General features: G+C 38.1%; 1 protein-coding gene across 1 annotated transcript; it reads left to right on the plus strand.

Moving 5' to 3' along the window:
* Positions 1-400: 400 nt before the first annotated feature.
* LOC140940683 (proto-oncogene tyrosine-protein kinase receptor Ret-like) lies at positions 401-6,622 on the plus strand. The gene is made up of 5 exons (XM_073389662.1): positions 401-1,036; positions 2,154-2,368; positions 3,721-3,761; positions 4,491-4,587; positions 5,361-6,622. The coding sequence occupies exons 1-5, from the start codon at positions 401-403 to the stop codon at positions 5,551-5,553; spliced, it is 1,182 nt and encodes a 393-aa protein (XP_073245763.1). The 3' UTR covers positions 5,554-6,622.
* Positions 6,623-19,042: the final 12,420 nt, after the last annotated feature.

The following is a 19,042-nucleotide window of genomic DNA, read 5'->3' on the forward strand; positions in this document are numbered from 1 at the left end:
AACATTTCTTTCACCTTGCAAAGCTTGTCGCATGCAGTCTATAATGAAAGTGTTTTGCATATTTAAAACATCTAAGGAGAGCCAAAACCACTGTGGAACCACTTTTACATTCTATATCCAAAAGTTGATACCGCTTTCTTGAAAACGGGTAATTTATTTGGTCTAAAATCAGAAAATCTTATTTCTAAAGAAAGAAATATCTATAATAAGCTGTATATGTCGTATAGTTATTGCGCTTTCGTCTGTGTAGAAAATGATCTTTTGGCTCTGGTAAAAATTGCTTTACCAGTCTTTACTATACAGAATATTAATTTGTAAACTTAAATCATGTTTGAACTACTTGCAGCTTACAAAGAAGAATAATGACCATACCGATGTCTTAGAAAGTCACAAGAAAAACATGGATGGTCGAGAGATAAAAGGAGGGAAGATTAAAAATGAAAAACACGAGGAAAATGGTTCCATGCAACTGAAAGAACTAGAAAATCCACACAAATCCAAGGTAACCGATGTTGACACCAATGTTGATCGCCTACTTGAAATACTACCTCAGTGTTCAACTTTGGAAAAAGAAGAGACAACATCGCTAGGGGAGAGTTCGAGAAATCTCCTAGAAGTTGCTGCAAACCTTGTTATGGTAGGAGGCGAAGGACCCACTCATCAGCTCACGACCTATGACGAACCGAAGGGAAGCGATGGAATAACCTTGACTAAAGAAACAGAGGATAGGAACAGCGACGCTAATGGAAAGCAAAAGAGAATAGAAAGTTCGGAAAACGAGAAAAGCAAGTCCAAAGGTGATGCCATGAACGTATACGTATCATCTCCAGAAACCAAACCTGGAAAAGAAAACGAAAAGAGGTTACAGTCATTACCATCGACCTTTAAAGACGACCAGTTTCTTGAATCCCTTGAAAGGACCACAGTGAAAGCCTCTACAGAGCACGACGAAGGCTCTTGTGACATCGACAATAAAGATCACGTTTTTTCTGTAGATGATATGATGAGTTTTGCGTGGCAGATTGCTAAGGGAATGGTAGGTTATTTCTTTGCTATGGGAAAGGAATCATACATCCGAAAACAAAGATTTTGTTTTTACGCCTAAAGTTTAATATATATTCGACAGCGACTATACCGTGAAATAGAGGCACTTCTGAAACTATCGCACATATACTACAACCTCACATCCTATGCGTTGTACACAAGGCGATAACCACTTTACGACGACTAATTGCTAATGTCAAGGACAAAGAAAACCCGGAGGACAGACAGGGAGCAATATACAAGATAAAATGCTACAACTGCCAGGCTACTTACATTGGTAAGACCGGCAGAAACCTAAGCACGCGACTGACTGAACACAAACGAGCGACAAGAAATGGTGATGTCAACAATCACATTGCTAAACACCATTTACAGACGAAACATCAAATCGAATTGTAGTACGTACTGTATATACTACTATCAACGACTCACTTTAGAAGGTTGATTTACAAACTTAGAGCAAACCGCACTAAATCGTAGTCAACAGTTACCGGCACCGTACAAACGACTAATTGATGGCCTTCAAGCAAAACTAACTACAAGAGGGTGACTGGACAACCGACAATTTGACTAACAATAAACGACTGTTAAACTGTGACAAATGCGATAGACGGATCGATACGCACCATAGTCTTCATACAGTCTTCATATAGCCAATAACATTACGGGTTAATTGGCAGACGACCAATAACATCGCGACTTAACTGACCAAACAGGCCAATAATCGGAGTTTAATATCATTAACTAACGTGATTTAACTCACTTTGACTCTGAAGATGACTACCGCACAGGTTGTCGAAACGTCAGTCACTGTCAAAAACAGTCCTATTCAGGACTTCGTTCACCCGAACGATCAATATCAACCAACTTATGAAATGACCACTGGGTTCAAACCTTTCACAGCTAAAATAATCTGTTGCCCACAAAAAAGAGTCAAAAATGCTCAAATAATGGCTTCACCTCATTACGTTTTGTCAGAACTGGTAACTATTAGTAACTAGAAAAATCTGTCTCAGAAGAAAATAAGCAGCTACAAAGGGGAAAAGGGATCAGGCAAACGGCTAACAAGTAGATAGAAAACACTAAGTTTTAAATCATCATTTTATCAGGAATACTTGGCAAGTAAAGGATTTGTTCATCGCGATCTGGCAGCCCGTAACATCTTACTTGGTGAAAACAAAGCGGTGAAGATTTCTGATTTTGGTATGCTACGCCGCACAGGTGACAGTGAGATATACGAGGTGGCCACCGTTAAGAAACTGCCCATAAAATGGACAGCACCTGATTCATTGGAGACTGGAATTTTTACTTCCAAGAGTGATGTGTAAGTTAAAATTAAATTTTGCAAAGTTTCTTAGGCCTATCGTCACCTGCAACACAGGTATTAGAACGAGTCACATACCAAGACTAAAAACAGAGAAACCTACTACTGAGTCATTTGCTTCCTAGGCCTTGTTCGCCAGAGACAATTTTTGGAAATTCTCCTTGATAACTGCTCTCTTACCAGTTATCATCCCTTTCTTTTCAAAGGGGACTGGGTTTGAATTTATTCCAACCAAAAGAAGGTTAACCTCCCACGCAGGCGTTTTAGCGAAGCTCGGATTTCGTCCCTCCCAACAAACTCCTGCTCAACCGAAAACAACATCCCTTTCCCAAGCTTAGCCAATCACATTGTATCTTTCAAGTTCTGGAAGGTTGAACTTGACCGCAGGGTTACCCGATAATTACTCGATCTGTATGGAACACTGGGAAAGCTATATGACCTCTAGTAAATGTTAGATTCAGAGCGGCAAAAGTAAGATATATTCAGGTTTTAGAATACTTCGTGCACTGCATAACCTTAGCGTAAGAAAGAGAAGAAGGAAAAAGGTAAATCTACAGTCACGTTTTTACACGACCATGAGCTTATGAGTCGTGTTTAGCCTATCAACACTTAATTTCAAAACTGTTGATTGAACTGGTCACTTATCACGCGAATAAAATAATGGAAAAGGAATGTTGTTCTCAGTTGAGCAGACGTTTGTGGGGAGGGACGAAATACGAGCTCCCCTAAAAAATCCTGCGTAGGAGGCAAAAAGAAGATTGAATACGTCCTAGCTTCCGATTTTAGAGCCTGTGTTTAATCCCGTCTTTCCCAGTTACACAATAGGCCACTCGCATGATGACGTCATTTTATAACTACTACCAGAAATCTTCAGGGTTTTGCTTTCTTGTGCAGATTAGGGCTTTTGGTATTTAAACTTCAATGGGTTTACCAAATTTCAAAATCAAAGAAGAAAAGAAATGAATTTTTGTCTTAGAAGTAAAAAGACGTCATCGTGCAAATGGCTTATTTACTGTATTTCTCTCCGGGGATGACTACCATTAAAGGGCCACCCTCCACTGAGTAAAACTCTGTGTCACTGCATGCTTCGCTAAGAACCTCATGATGAATAGAATCACAGCAAGTGGTCAGCAGGCTGTTATTTTGTTCATACCAAGATACCCTAATGAAATATTAGCATGGAATAAAACTATTGACCTTTCCGGCTACGTTTAGAAGAAAAATATTGATGTAAGGATTCGCGGACAATCAAGAGTAATTTCTCTCTTCCTCTTATCAGAACTTTTTAATTTATGATTGTTAAGTTGTTTCACTGATTATTTATTTTCATCATACTGTACCTTGTTCCTTAGATGGTCCTTCGGAGTTGTTTTGTGGGAAATGGCTACCATGGGTGAGATATCTTTATCGCTTTGACTGATGTTAGACCGGAAGTAGAATGATTGTCTATTGCATTTGTTTTTTTATTTTACTAATAAATTCTAACAACGTAACTCCGTATCCAGATCTCTTGTCGAGGAAGCCAAAGGCGAGGTCTGGTCAAATACGTACGTCACGTGATCGCCGGACAGGCGCACTCCCTCACAATCTTAACAGGAAGAGTAACCAATGAAATATGTTGATTTACAATGAAGTCTAGATATAACGCGCACTCTGTTTGGTTGCAAACGTGTGCTTTATGAGAGTATAAATACCCAGCTAAAGTGTCGCACCATCTGCCGAAAGTTTGTTTGGAAAATTAAAAAGTGATTTATGGGGAATTTAACGGATTCTTTATCATGAAACAAATAAAAAAGCCTTGACACTGTGCTCTGTTTAGTTGAAAAGCACGCAGGAAACGGCAAGAGAACGTAAGTTGGGAGAAACTCTCCACTAGGTCTCGGTTTCCCCCAACAATTCTTTCCTGCTTTAGCTGCTTCCGGCGTGCTTTGCAACAGAACAGCGTACAGTCGAAGCGACCTCGTCCTCGGCTTCGTCGACAAGAGATCTGGGTACAAGATCACTATCAACGTTGTGAGTTAATCTGTCACGTGCCACAATAACTAAAAGTTCTTGACAGACGTAATGTTGGCTTAAAAGTTCTTTGAACCTTCCCAAATGATATTTAAATTAAACATTTTAGGGAGGACTCCTTATCCCAGAATCAGCCATGCCCAGTTGTACAATCTCCTTAAGAAGGGGTATCGCATGGAACAACCAAACACTTGCAGTGATGAAATGTAAGTAAACTTATTACAAATGACTCGCAATTAATATCTGTACCAAACAAGAAATACGATATTTTTTTAAAACACCATTGTTACGCTATAGGCATAATAATCTTTAAAACGTTCATAACAAAGCCGCGTTCTCGACTACTTCTTTCAGTTCATCGGTAAAACGCCAAGGGTAAAGTACAATACACTTCGATTGACTTTATCTTTAGGAAGGTAGGAAGTGACAATAAAAAAAAAACAATCACGACTCTCTGGCGAGTACTTGTGCGACTTGATTGCGACAAAAATCAATGCAACTGGCGAATATAACGCCAACGCAAGTATATCGATCAAAAACAACCAGGCTTAACTCTATCTCTACCAGACGAAGTAGAATCACACCCCAATTTCATTCACGTTCCTTTGACGTCATGAACGTTAAGAACTACCCGCTAATGCTCCGCTTTAAAATGGATAATTTCATCCCTTCTATACCACTCACAAGAGAAATTTCGTTTTGCTGAAGTGAAAACCAAATCTTAGGTAATCTCGCTCGGCAAAACATGGCAATGTAAATAGCTTGAACCCAGTATTTCGTCTCGTAACTAGGTGAAATGTGATCATTCAGGTGAGTGTACTTATTGAAAAGATTGTTGTTAACAGCGATTGCCTATTCGACAACAACGATCATCAGAGGTCAAAGTGAGCTGCGTGTGGTAGCTTGACGACAGTTTTGGCTATCGTCATAATTGGCAAACTTGACCAAAGCATAAGCCATAATATTTTTTTCTCGACAGGTACAAGTTAATGCTGGACTGCTGGAGGGATGATCCGAATGAACGACCCTCATTCTCCGAAATGATACCAACCCTTGAACAAATGATGACAGCTGATACCCCATATTATGATTTTACACTGTTAGATGAGAGCCAGGAATGTTACAATGATCAATGCCCCAGCACCAGCGAAACCCTCGACACTCTCTTGTGATGACTCCAAAGTGAGTCGACCTGACGTGTTACTCTGTTAACGTAGGGCTAGTTTGCAGATTACTCAGTAAAATCTACTTAAGCTTCTGACATTATGGAGGCTGTTTAGGGGCGTAGAATGTAGTGATGATCAAGTTAACGATAACAGGTGCTTCACTTCAATATTATATAGATTTAGCCAAGCCTAAAAGCGAAGCTTCCTTCTGTATACTGATAACAAAGGCAACAAATTTAAAGCCATTATTATAAGGTTAAATATCCAACTTTAGTCCCCTCCTTAGGAGAGAGGGGTTGGCTGATTTAAGACAAAATGTCTTTTAACATATCTAAAATCAAATAACTCTACCATTGAGCTAACAGACTAATATTTACAGCAAAACGTAATTGTAAGTCAAGTTCGATCACTGTAGTAAGCCTGGAAATGAATTCTTACCAAACTATACCACAGAGAGTCAGAGAACTCCCACCGCCACGCCGGGAGCGGGAAAAAGGAGCAAAGGATAATTTTTACTTGAGGATCATTTTTTCATATCCCCCGCAACATTAGAAAACATCATTTCTGATAGTAACGTCCACTCAAGTTCAAGATTATCACAAAGACCTTACTTTCAGTACTATAATTAGCCGGTGAATTCTGAAGTAGATAACGAGCATAAGGTGTGTTGATCCTTTTGTAATAATGTCACTTGTTGACCGTTACCAAGGAGACCATGGGTAATCTCAAGTAGTTTAAGGCCTGGGACTAAGGGGTTTACCTGAGGAAAATGAATTATTGGCTATAACTTTGGCATAGATGATGGCACTGAGTCAAAATTTGGCACATGTAAAGAACTCATCGTCCTTAACATTTTAAAGTATGAATATTGTGTAAATAAGTCACGTGATATGTCACGTGACCACTTTGCTAAAAATTGTAAATTATTGACCAATTGGTGGCCGGTTTAAGGAAAGAAATCCAGCAATAACATTTTTCTAATTCATATTAAATATTTCTAACACTAACACAGGACCATCCCCATGACCGTCCATTGCCCTTCAATATGAAATTATGAAGGAAAACATCATCTTAAATGCCCAAATTTAATCTTGAATTATTAAAAACTTTAATTTTAAACTTCATGTACATTCATTCCAAATGTAGAAAGTTAGGTATGTTTATAAATGCCAATTTGCTTATCCGAAAAAAGTGAATTCACCACCAATTTGCCAATTTCCTTCATTCTCAATTTTTGGTTACATGGCATGTCATGTCACCATAATTAAACGTTAAGGCACCAGAAAACCTTAAGATTTGCCTTTGGGAAAAACTTCATTTTGTTCTAGGTCTCCTAGCGAAAGATACTGCCGTCATTCATATGCTCAGAACACACCTTTGACCCAGGCCTTAAACCCCTTGAGATGAGCGTGCGTGGCCCCCAACAATGTTGGAAGAGTTGTGCAAACGGATCCAACATTTTTGTGCTATGCTTCGGGCAAACAAGGAACAAAACAAATGTTGGGTTGTTGGCTAAGTAGTTTGACCAGTTTCGAACTTTGCGCAAAAACTCCTAACAACATGCACCAGGGTGTGCAAAGGGAGTTGAGTTTTACAAGCATGGCTGTGTCTATATAGGAGTCAGAGGTGGCCATAGATTTGTGTAAAGAACGGTTCTTTTTAATAGCGAGAACGTACTGGTTTAGGCCATTTAAATTGTTTTCCTTCATTAGCTTGTGAGTGCTCGTTAGACCATTTTACAGTTATGAGCTTTATTAGGTACCCTAGCCTCTGAGTGCACGTGAGGCTGAGCTTGACCTTACTTTGATACATTAAACCTCTTTCCTTTTCTTACGAAAATCCTGGTAATAAATACTAGTTAGCATAAGAGCAACATGATTTACCTAATAAAGCAGGAAGAGTTTATGTCAAAACAAGGTCAACTCTAGCCTTGTTTCCACCCGTAACTGTGAAAAGGACTATTTCAGACTACCGTAAAATTCAGAAAATAAGCCCCGGGGCTTATATTTTTCAAGGGCCCTTTTTGAGGGGCCTAATTTTTGGAGGGGCTTATATTCGGAGGGACAGTTGCGTTTAAAAATCGATTAGGCTAGCCTTATAGTTGGAATGAAATTTACCATTTTTGGTTTGTTTTACTTTGTATTTGAGGGCAATTTCCAAGTACAAGCCCGCCGGGGCGCGGGGGGGGCTTATATTTGGAAGGCGATTTAACGGACGGTTTTTCGCGTTACGAGTTTGGGTGGCTTATATTTGGAGGGGCTTATACATGGAGGGGCTTATTTTCGGAATTTTACGGTATTTCACACAGTTTATTAATATCAAAAGAGTCGAAACATATGCTCATAAATCTAGTGATGAAAGTCTGGGGTTGTACGGAAATTTTTACCGTTGATTATATTGATTTCTTAAATATAACTAAGGTTAAATTATAACGTTTGGCTTACTTACCAACGCGTCGATCCAACAGCTGTATATTGCTTCCAGAGTCGATTTAATAAGTTCCACCATGCCTGTGTTCTGTTCAGAGGAAAATATCCAGTGGTAAAAAAAACTAAGCGGATCCAGGCGTTGATAAAAACCTCTAGACGTCAGTGCTGTGTTCTTTTGGTGTGCTAGAATGTGCTACTTTCCCCACAAACTGTTATCATAAAGTGTCAAGCTTCAGATTTGCCGCCATATTGGTTTCTTGGATTTTCTCTTTACCCCAGGCTTCTCTCAATCACAATATTGCTGCAGGGAAGGCGTGGTGACGAGCCGTACTTATCAAGACGCTCTTTGAGCGTGGGCTCGGGCTACCTTTGTTAGATACAGTGGATTTGAAGAAAACAAATTGATTTAGTTGTACTACTTAGGGTTGAATGATCATGATTTACAGCATAGGCATACAGCCATCGCGTTTGCACGTTGGAATTGTCTGCTGTTTTTATCATAAATTTATATCGCCGCTCCTGTGTTAAAACCTCACGCAACCTACAAGCCTTACTCTCCACGGCACTATAAGCTGAAAACCTACGACTCAGCATCGTGCAACCTAATGAAACGAGTGTAGGCAGTTTATAATTTGCTCAAGCCAATATGACAGCAATTTAGGCCGACACCGCCGGCAAGTGCTGAATTGCAAAACGATTAAACATTGGAGTGTAACAGAGCTAAAGCTAATCGCAATTCAAATAGTGCGACAACACGACGCTTGGGGAAGTCGCCACGAGACTTAACCGATAGCCAGATACGATGGGTGAACCACATTTTATTTGTATGACATCAGATAACAACAACAACGCCTTTCAACTGGGAGGGAAGGAGGGAAAAAATTACAATATTTACGAGTAAACTGTTCAGTAAGCAAGACAGCTAAGCGAATGATGATTTTTGCCTAATATAACCTTTTTACAGCTATATATAAACATACGTCTAAAGCTAAGCAAATGGACGGTGGCGTACAACAGTGTTGCAGGGACACACGGTGCGTACAACGAGACATGAATAGAGGTATTTATTGAATCTAGCGATACAGAACGAATGTTACAAACGTACTAGACAGTGTTGCAACATTTTGATCTTGGTACCTGTCTGTACCTTTGTACTAAGATGCGACAAAGATATTAACTATTGTAGATTCATGGTGCGTTGCATGGCACGAGTTGCTTCGCTCATAAATTGTAAATTCTAAATTGCTTTTTTACCCACGAAGCACTTAAGAGTTCATATGAAATCGTTTAAACGTGTCCGTGCGTTCCAGATCGAATTGGAATTTGGAGGTGTTGGTTTTTGAGGAGAGGGGAAAACCGGAGTACCCGGAGAAAAACCTCTCGGAGCAAGGGAGAGAACCAACAACAAACTCAACTCACATATGGCGTCGACGCATATAACGACGTCAAAACAATAACAGTCCCCGGGAGCTCTGGCGCGTCACGCTCTAACCTGAGATCAGCCGTTACTATTTTTGTTGGTTTTTTTTTGCTTCTTTGCTTCTTTGGCTCGGGAAGGAAAAAAAATAACGCCTGATACATTTATTTAACAAGCCATCAACTGCCCCCTAATTTACATAATCTAACGACTGCTTGACCTGTCGTGTTATTAGCCAATATGCGTTTACCAGACGAGAATCAAATTTTGGCAAGAATAATGTCTCTTTCGAAATCAATTTTAAAGAAAAGAAACTTTTTAAGTACGTTCAGATGGCGCTTCCTAAAAAAAAAAGTTTAAAGGTTTTTTTTTTTTTTGATGAAATACTGCCAGCTGGAGCTGCCGTACCTTTCTTTAACAGCTACAAATAATAAAGAATTTACTGGTAAAAGCTCCTTGACCTCGTTCTGTGCCGAAAGCAGTGAAAAACAAAATTAGGCTGAAGCACCTTATTTCACTAACTGAAAAGTGTTGTGAAAGCGAAGATGGCTCAGAATAATTCGCAGGTTTCTGAAGGAGGAACTACAGTCAAATCAGGTCAAGATTCCAATCATAAATTAATTATTTGAAAAGTGAACCCGTTGCCAGTTCTGTGACTTGTAGCCGGTATCAAATTGCATTCAAATGATCGGTCAATTTTGACTGCAAGTTTTAGTTTACGATGAAATGGAAAATATTTCAGTGGATGAAATTTGTATTTAGACTTTTTTCAAAATCAAGAAAACTGAGCCCGCAGAAATTTCATAACCAACTCGCGTGTGTATTCACTGCTCATTACGCAAGCAACAATGCAGACTGAAATCAACAACAACTAACGGATGGCGGCGTTTTGGCCAATCGGAACAGCGCAAATCATCCGTATTGTTTCCTATCCAATCAGAAAAAAGTCCAGATTCTGGATTTTTTCCATGTGATCTGTAAAAGAAATGTATCATGCCCTCCTCCCGAAAACAGATTATAGAGACATAGGGAGAGGGCATGATCGCAGGCTAGTCACGCTCCATTAACTGCGATTTACTGTTTCACTGTTAATCTTTGTAAAAAAAACAACAACAATTTTAATATAAAAAACAAGAAAATGTATCAGTAGTAAGTAACAGAAAAATACACGGGAAAGAATGTAGATATGACAAAACCTCTCCTGTTAGCATGGATAATAGAAAGACTGGATAGGAAACTTATGTCACGTGGGCTGATTTCTTATCGCCGATTGGTTGGTTCGTGCTCCAAGATGGCGTTGGATGGTTCAATCATAGCGGAAATTTGTGACAAAACGATGGCGAAAAGGTGGCGCAAACCAGTCGAACTGCAGGGTTTCTTTGCCTGCATGTTGTTCTTTGTCGGATTTTTTATTAGTAATTTAATTTTTGTTGTGTGTTTTTCCCTTCGTTTGTTGTCTTACGGCGATGGCGATCATTCAAAGCCACACTTGAACCTTCGAGGTAAGAACTTCTTGTTGTTGTTTTGTGTTATTTGTCCTTGTCTTTGAGAAAATTGCGTCCCAAAAATTGACCTTGCCAGAGTCATATTTAGTACACTTGGCGACTGTTTTAGGACGCCTTATGAAGGTTTCTTCTTGTTTCTATTCTTAACTATGATTGACAGATGTTTTAAGGATGGAATTGTGGCATAGGCATAGTTACAGAGTGAAAGCTGTTATTTTTCAGCAAAAAAAATTTCGATTGAAAATGGCTGAAACTAACTACTTTCGGAGCTGGCGCCGAGCAAGTGTACGCACACGGTGTATAAAGTTCCAATGGACAGACTAGTTTGTGTTGAGAACTGTTTCGCTCAAGTAATATCCTAGATTAACCCTGCTAATTGTTCGTAAAGCAGTATGTTAATTTTGCTCATCTTTTAATGTTAAAATTAAACTACTATATTACATATCCAGTGAATACAATCGACTCACGTCGCTCCTCGCAGCTTGTATTCGAAGGCACTGAAGAGCCTCATAATTTTTGTACTTTTCCCTTACATAAACTATAAATAATTGTTGCATCAATGGGAAAACACCTACTGACATTTTTTATCCTCTGTTCAGGCTCCTAGTAAGTGTTGTTGTTAATTTTTAAACAGTGTTTTAGTTTCCCTTTTGTTTGTCTTTTATAATTGTAGAATGTGCTGAACACACATAGTCAATGAAGACAGTAAAATTGGAGTCAAGTACTCTCCTGAGAGGGCACAAATCAATCAATCTTCTGTATTAAACAGCAACAAAGTTGCTTTTGTCACGCATGAGAGCCAGAAGGTGGCATCTAAATTATTTATGATCAGAAGATCTATTTGTCACTTCTGAAGCGTATTTATTACTTCTTTGTGAGTGGGACAAATTAACTGTGTTTGAGGGTCAATGCTTATATTAGCCACAGAGTCATGTGTTTAAGTTGGTTAGTGTTCTTCTTTGAGACGGTCTATCAGAATCACATTGTTTTCCAACCAAAGATGGACTTGATTAGCACTATTATTGTACTCGTTTTTTTAGAGATCCAAAGCAACAAGGTACCTGTAGATGATAAACCTTACCAAGATATATTCTAAATCAAATTAATAAAACATATACCTGTACTTTCTTGGGGGTACGAATTTTGTTTTCAAATAAGCAGTTTGTTTTTCATGTTTTTCATATTTTTTCAATCCCTCATCCACTCACCTCAGACTAAACAAAAACTCCATAACCCCTGATGCTATTGTTTCATTTTTTACATATATTAAGGAGCTTCTATTTTTCGTTAGGAACAGTGTTTATATTTATTTCAGAGGTGATTTACAGTATTCCCTGTCCACATCGTTAACACTACACAAAAACTTAAACTTTGTTTCATCCTAAAAAAAGGTCAGTATTTCAAAGATAATATATTTCTAGGTTTTATTAAGCCTTATGGAAGGCAAGTGTTTCCTCGTGAAAAGGAAGGTTCTACTATTAACCAGTAGAGTTTGCTTCCCAGTTGTATTCTAGTAGTTAACAATTAACCGTTTTACATAACATTTTTAAAAGCGTTTCAGTTCGCTTTTTCAAAGACCTGACTGAAAAGTACCTTGGGTCATTGTACATTTATACCTGAAAATAACAAAACAACTTGCTTCACTATGAAACTTGATTTGAAAAAGGTAGAAACGGCGTTTCCACGGTGGTCCACAAGCAAATTTCCTTTCTCTGCTGTGAGCTTTTCCCCGCTTTTTTACATTTCTGAAATACGGCTTCTTGTCACTGGTTGTTCGTAAATAAAAATGAAGGGAAAATTAAACGCTTATTTGAGCTGGGTACTACTACCGGTTAATAAAATCATTTTGTCAAGTGTTGTTAACTTATAAAATTTGACACTCGCTGAGCTTGTCGATGAAAGCAGAAAAGAAATCGTCAAAACCGTGATAAAAAGAGTTAAAATTATTTCCAGTTTTCTTGTGGTTTGTAGAAAATTAGGCTGTGCCTTTTTTATAGGTGTTTTGTAGCTGTATAAATGTAAGGTTTCGCATAGTTTTTATGTAGTTAGGCTTCTCGTTTGGTGCATAAAATTATCGGGCGCTGGAGTCATTCTTCGCTCTCACAAGTTTCATAATCATTTATTCTGTCTTTTACCGCTACCGGTTTTGAACCCTCTAACTGTTTTCTCCGAGAGCAAGTCCTCTTCATCCTGTACTTCAAAACATGGGCAATCTGTATAGTCGAAGACAGAGATATGAAGTATGCGATGAAAAGTAAGACGCGCAAAACATCGGATGTAAGAGGTTGAATGGCTCTCGATAATGTGACGTCACATTTTCCCACTATGTTGAAACCGATCGCGTCAGCCAATTTCCTATCCAGTCTTTCTATTATCCATGCTGTTAGAGCGTCGAGTGAGCATATTTTGCCTGTCCCTTGGTCCTTTGTTTTATCGAGGTGACTGCAGTGTAGCTCTGGTGTTGCTAAAAAATGCCAAAAATCCAAAAAGTTGCTTCCCAAATTTCTGAATATTTTTATTTATAAATAAATGTCAATTTAAGGCTTCATTTTTCGTTCTACACAATAATTGCTAACATTGTTCAAGAAAAATAGCTTGAAGCTTACCTTTAAAGAGTTCCTCGCAAATATGGGAGAAAATGTAAAAACATAGAACTAAATAATTAATTATTCATAAGGTAATAATTGCTTTTTTAGGCCTGCGAAACGTTGAAAAGTGAAAGGTTATGAGTCAAAAGGTTGATAAATATTTTAAAAGAAGAGGACGATCCTCCCTGTTGACTTTTTGGTGCTTGATATGAGATCTAAACCTACATTTTGCTCCAAAATTGCTCCGCAGAAAGACAAAAAAATGCTCAACGTTGGTAGAACCTCGAAAAGTTGCTCAAAAGTTAGCTGCCGAGCACAATCGGGACAGGCTTACGTAGGTCTGGTATGTGGCGCTGTAAATGGTTCTCGTTGAGCATGAGAATAAAGGAAATGTAAAAGAGATCGCAAACAAGAACATTGAAAAATGTATCTTCTTGGCAGGTGCCCAATGATAGACGCAATGGTTTTGGTAGATGAAGTTAATTCAGTTCGAGATATATAAACTGACGGTAAATTAGTTCCAAGCATCAAGGGATTCAGTGGAGCTAAAATCAAATCTATTCTTTCTATTTCTTTGCCAGTTAAATGTTCCTTATTGGTACTAAATTTCGTGAGTCTTCAAATTCGCGTTTTTCGCGATTGTAAAAAAATCGCGAAACTTAGGGACCGGTCATTATTTATCACCTGGGGGGGGGTCGGAGGATTTTGGGGGGGATCACTTGATTTTTAGGAGAACAGAGGGGGGGATCAGTCGTAACTGAGAGCCCAAAAGGGGGGATCACTGAAAATTTTGGAAGGATTCAGAGGTGGGACCACTCAAATCTGCTTGAACAATGCCAGTTTGAAAGCATACAACATAAATGTGCCCATTCTGCTGGGAGATGATGGCATTTGCAATCTCAATTTGTTCTATTAACACAACTTTATTTAAAAAACGGAAGTCTGTCACACTGGCGAATGTGTGCATTTCAATTTATATCGAGAAAGCTTTGTTTTAACGCTTTTATATTTTTCCTTTTATAACGTGCTCATGACTTAGCTAATATTCATCTTTAAACATGACAGGTGAATTCTAAATTGTGAACTATATAAACTTCTGATAACTGAAACATTGTAAAAAGCGTGTTTGTTTAAACATAAACCATTTATCGCCTCTCCAGGAATGGGCGTCCTGTGTCAGCTCTATACTAAATTCGATTCAACTGCTTCATCTGCCTCATCTTGAGCCTCATCATCCCATTCAACAACTTCATTTGCCTCTTGAGCCTCGTCAAGAGACACTTTTAAAAAAAGACTGCGCGATAACGGCTTTATTATGCTGTAAGTACATCATAGTTAGAAATACTATACCTGTATATGAACGTTTAAAACACTAAATATACACGTCGAAAGGTGAATATGGGTACAAAGACATTGGGGGGGGGGGGGATCACGAAAGTTATATATAGTTATGAGGGGGGATCACTTCAATAAAATAACATTTAAAGGGGGGATCGGCTAAATTTCATCGTGTTTAGCCCAAAATCCTCCGACCCCCCCCAGGTGATAAATAATGACCGGTCCCTTAATACCCATATGAAAATTCAAATAACATTGACGTGTAATGGCAACGATATGTATCGACAAAAAAAATTGCCTTCCGGTTTTATAATTACTGGTAAGCTCCATTTTGTATCTTCCAAAAATAAAACCCCGCGAAATACTGTCTCGCCGGCAAAATCACGAATTTAAGTACCAGTAAGGTACTAATTGAGATCGCAGAAGAGATCAGACGTTTTGGTATATGTCCCATTGTTACCTTTTTGCTGCACAAGTTTATTTTCATTGTTTGAATATAACGAGCAGTTAAAAACAATTTCTTGAAAAAGTAAGTTTATTAGACTGGTAAAATTGAAAATTGCGTCCAAAAATGAAACGGGATTTTGAAACCGATATCAATAGTCAGTATTTATTGTTGTTGTTGTTTTTTGTCACAAATCTTATCAGTAAAACGCGAAATTGATATTTTTTTATTCAATACTGGCTCTAACTGTCTTACTGTCATTAGAAAATCTTATTCCATCTTATTACTGCCAGTCGATTCACAACAACTTCACAACAATTTTCCAAGAATAGGTGACTGGCAACGAATTAAAAATCTAATTTAATTTCATTCGTATTTTTCAGACGCATTGCTCGCTGGCTGACTCGCACTGGGTCCTAACTCATTTAAGTTGTTTTTCAAAGAAGTACCATTTAAGTTGTATTTCAAGGCAGTAGAGAGGATCCAAGTTCGTTTAGGAAATAATTTTTATTAATCAGTGGTTTTTGACGGTGAAATTTGAAATAGGAATCAAAACTTATCAGAATTTCCAATAAACGGTTGGAGATGCTTCCACTATGTTCACACAATTTTATGGCAACTTTTTAACACCCCTTATCACTAAAATCACTAAACAAGATTAAAGTTGTTAATAAGGTGCTGTCTGCGTGTGATTACATAAGCTTTTACCGCTCTCTGGTATGGGAAACTCTGATCTATTCAGTTGTTGTTGATGTTGCTCAGTTATGGAGGAAAGAAAATGAAAAGGAAAAGAGAGTGGTCTTGTCCTTTACAACGTTTCAGTAAACAGTCTACATCCCGAAAGGCTTGGTGCATTCCTTTCCTGCTGAGAGTATCGAAATGACTATCATAAACGCCGTATATTCCAATATCAATTTCAAATTGTCTTTATCAGTATTTTTACCCTTTCTAAGGACCTCGTTTGGAGAAATTAGTAAAATACGAAGGGGGGTATGCTTCAAGTTTTACGCCCGCATATTGCACAAATATAACCAGAAAATAAAACTTAAGAGCATGCGGTTTTATCCGTGATGATAATTACTGGTACTCAACGAAAGAAGAAATCAAGTTATTCTACGTATTAAATTAAAGGAAGTGAAATTAATTTCTGACTTGAAATAGTTAAACTGTTTTCTTGCGGTTTGTTTACTTGGATACACCTGCATTAAAGTTGTAGCCGGTGAAAAGAGATCGACGGCAAACGACGCAATTCCCATTCGTTGTAAATGTAGTCCTTAATATTCCCTTCCTCGTACGTAATAACTGTTTTGGAAGGAATTATTTGGTTTTCGTTTCGCCTGCACAGACTCTATCACCGCTCTTCGCCGGCAAAAATGCTATTGATCGGCTTGGCAAGTTACTCAGATCTCAGATCGCTTAAAAATTTCACCAGCATTTGCAACCGATACAGACTGCGTCAATCGTACTCCTAAAGAAATTGTTTGATTTCTTTTCTCTGCCCCCATCTGGTTTCAAAAGCTGACAGAATCTTCGCCAAGAAAAAAATTCCTAGTCAAGTATGTAAAACATATACAGGTGCAAGAGGGGATTTGTATTAAATCAGTTCACAGATAAGTTATGTTGAAGGTAATCAGTTTCTCAATTCTCAAAATGCATGAGCTTGTCTAGACCTGGTTGCCACACCCATAGGTTGTTGACCTCCAACGATCTTCCCCACACAGCCATCCTAACCACCCACTGCTTTGAGCCAGTCACATGCAGTGTACACGAATTGAGACAGAGACATCTTAGTGTAAAGTCGAGGAGCAAAATTGATTGATATTCTTAGAAACCCAAAAACCGTTTGCTATTTATAATTTCATCAAAGAATATTTTTGTTATGTTTAAGACTGCTACGTATACATATTATTTTTCACTCACGGCTTGGGATATGGGTAAATGTTTTTTTGGGAAGAAAATTTTATGTAAATTGAAAACAGAAATTTTGACAAGAAAGCACATGTATTCTGAGGAGATCTAGGCAGATGTGACTCTCAGATTAATGTTCTTTTTGAATAACAGAAAGCGATCAATAATAAATGATGTTTGACTTAAATAAGGCTGCAACATATTATCTTTTACTAATGACATGGGTAAATGGTTTTTGGAAGGAAATGTTAATTAAATTAAAAACAGAAATTTTATCAAAGAAGCACTTTGTTTAATTTTGGTAAGTCACTAAAATAATTTACTCGGAAAAAGTCTGAAACATGTCCTTTATGGCCCCACTGACGTCCATGCTTAGGATAAACGCAGCCACATAATTGGACAGGCTTTAGTAATTAACGTTTCCTCTATATTAGTCTTGAAAGCCTTGAAGATCCAGTGGTAAAGCACCTGAACCTATAAGATTCACAGAGCAATGAAAGAGGTTTCTTGTCTTTATCCATTTCATTTCAGTTGTCAGCACAATGTTTTTTCGTTTTCCCACCCTGCTGAAATGACGAATTTGACTAATTCCACTTCATTTTTTATATTAACAGAAAAATGGAGGTTCTTTTCGTGTTGTTTCTAATGCTATGCAGCATTACAGCTGAAGGAAATTCAGGTAGGAGTAGTTTATTTTCACTCATTCTGTTAAGTACAGTAAAGCCTAAGTAAAACATGGTGATGTGAGCCAAATCCTTCACAAAATGAATTTAGTGTTTTAGATTATTTGCATGATTACGAAATGTAACGAATAAAAATAATGTAGTTAACCCCATGAGACATTACGATATTTAATTTTTTTTAAGGTATCATCCACCCTCAAGCACCCTCCTCGCGTTGATCGGCGCTAGCGCTTTTGCTTTTAACAAATACCCCCCTAAACCGTACATTTTCTGAAAGCTTAATAGTTCTAGATTATTGCTTATTTCTTTTAAAAAATCAAAATATTAACGCGATTTAGAAATGAGAAGCTTTTTGTGAAAGTAGGTGTCACTGTAAATTTAAGCCCATTCCAGCCAAAAATTAACGGAAGAAGTCAGTTAAGAACGCATTCGCTTCTTAACACGTTTGACTAAAAAATCGTGTCTCAGATCGCTTTGTCAAGTGCGTTTGTTCTGTTGATATAAGCAGGTGAAGTTAGGAATAGCAAATCATTAGCACTACCAGTGAAAAAAATACTCTAACTCGAAAACGAAAAAAGAAATCAAAATTCGCAGGCATGGTTTTTTAGAAAAACTATCTGACAGTAAGTTGGCCAAATTTCAAGCAAATTGGTTCACGGGTTGCCGACTTGGAGTTTAAAACGTATCCTCAACTTGTCCTGATTTTCATTTCGAGAAAACAGTGGAAAAAGATTTTTGGCGGCGTATTACCCGTGATGAGACTATAACAGATTATGACACCAACTTGAAAGTTGTCAATGTTGATGCATACCAGAGAAGGGACAACAATAGTGACACAGCAGGAAAAGTTGAAAACGAAACCCGACAACAGATGAACAATTTTCAAGGGCTCTGCTCTGTTCGATCCTTTCTGTTGTCGAGAAAGCTTCATTAGTAATTTGCAACGGCAGTTTTCATTTTCGCACCGGACAAGCCAAGTTGAGCCAAGCGTACTTTTACTCGATACATTTTTTAAAAGTTGGACACTTCCCTGGAAAAATCGAAAACAAACCGCTTCCGGGAGTTTTTCTTGAAGCTTCTTTCCCGCTACAATACACTTTCAAAACAGTACTTCATCCGATTTTTATATGGCAAGGGACCTCTTGTGACTTCATCTCTCGCTTAGCTGCTTCGCGGCCTAAA

Source organism: Porites lutea, chromosome 6 (genome assembly GCF_958299795.1).
Source record: "Porites lutea chromosome 6, jaPorLute2.1, whole genome shotgun sequence".
Lineage (NCBI taxonomy): Eukaryota > Metazoa > Cnidaria > Anthozoa > Scleractinia > Poritidae > Porites > Porites lutea.

Bases quoted from the DNA above. Each gene is read 5' to 3' on its own strand.
- LOC140940683 (XM_073389662.1), top strand. From the start codon at position 401: ATGGATGGTCGAGAGATAAAAGGAGGGAAGATTAAAAATGAAAAACAC. The intron at 1,037-2,153 runs GTAGGTTATTTC...TCATTTTATCAG, and splicing joins GGCAGATTGCTAAGGGAATG to GAATACTTGGCAAGTAAAGG. The intron at 4,588-5,360 runs GTAAGTAAACTT...TTTTCTCGACAG, and splicing joins AACACTTGCAGTGATGAAAT to GTACAAGTTAATGCTGGACT.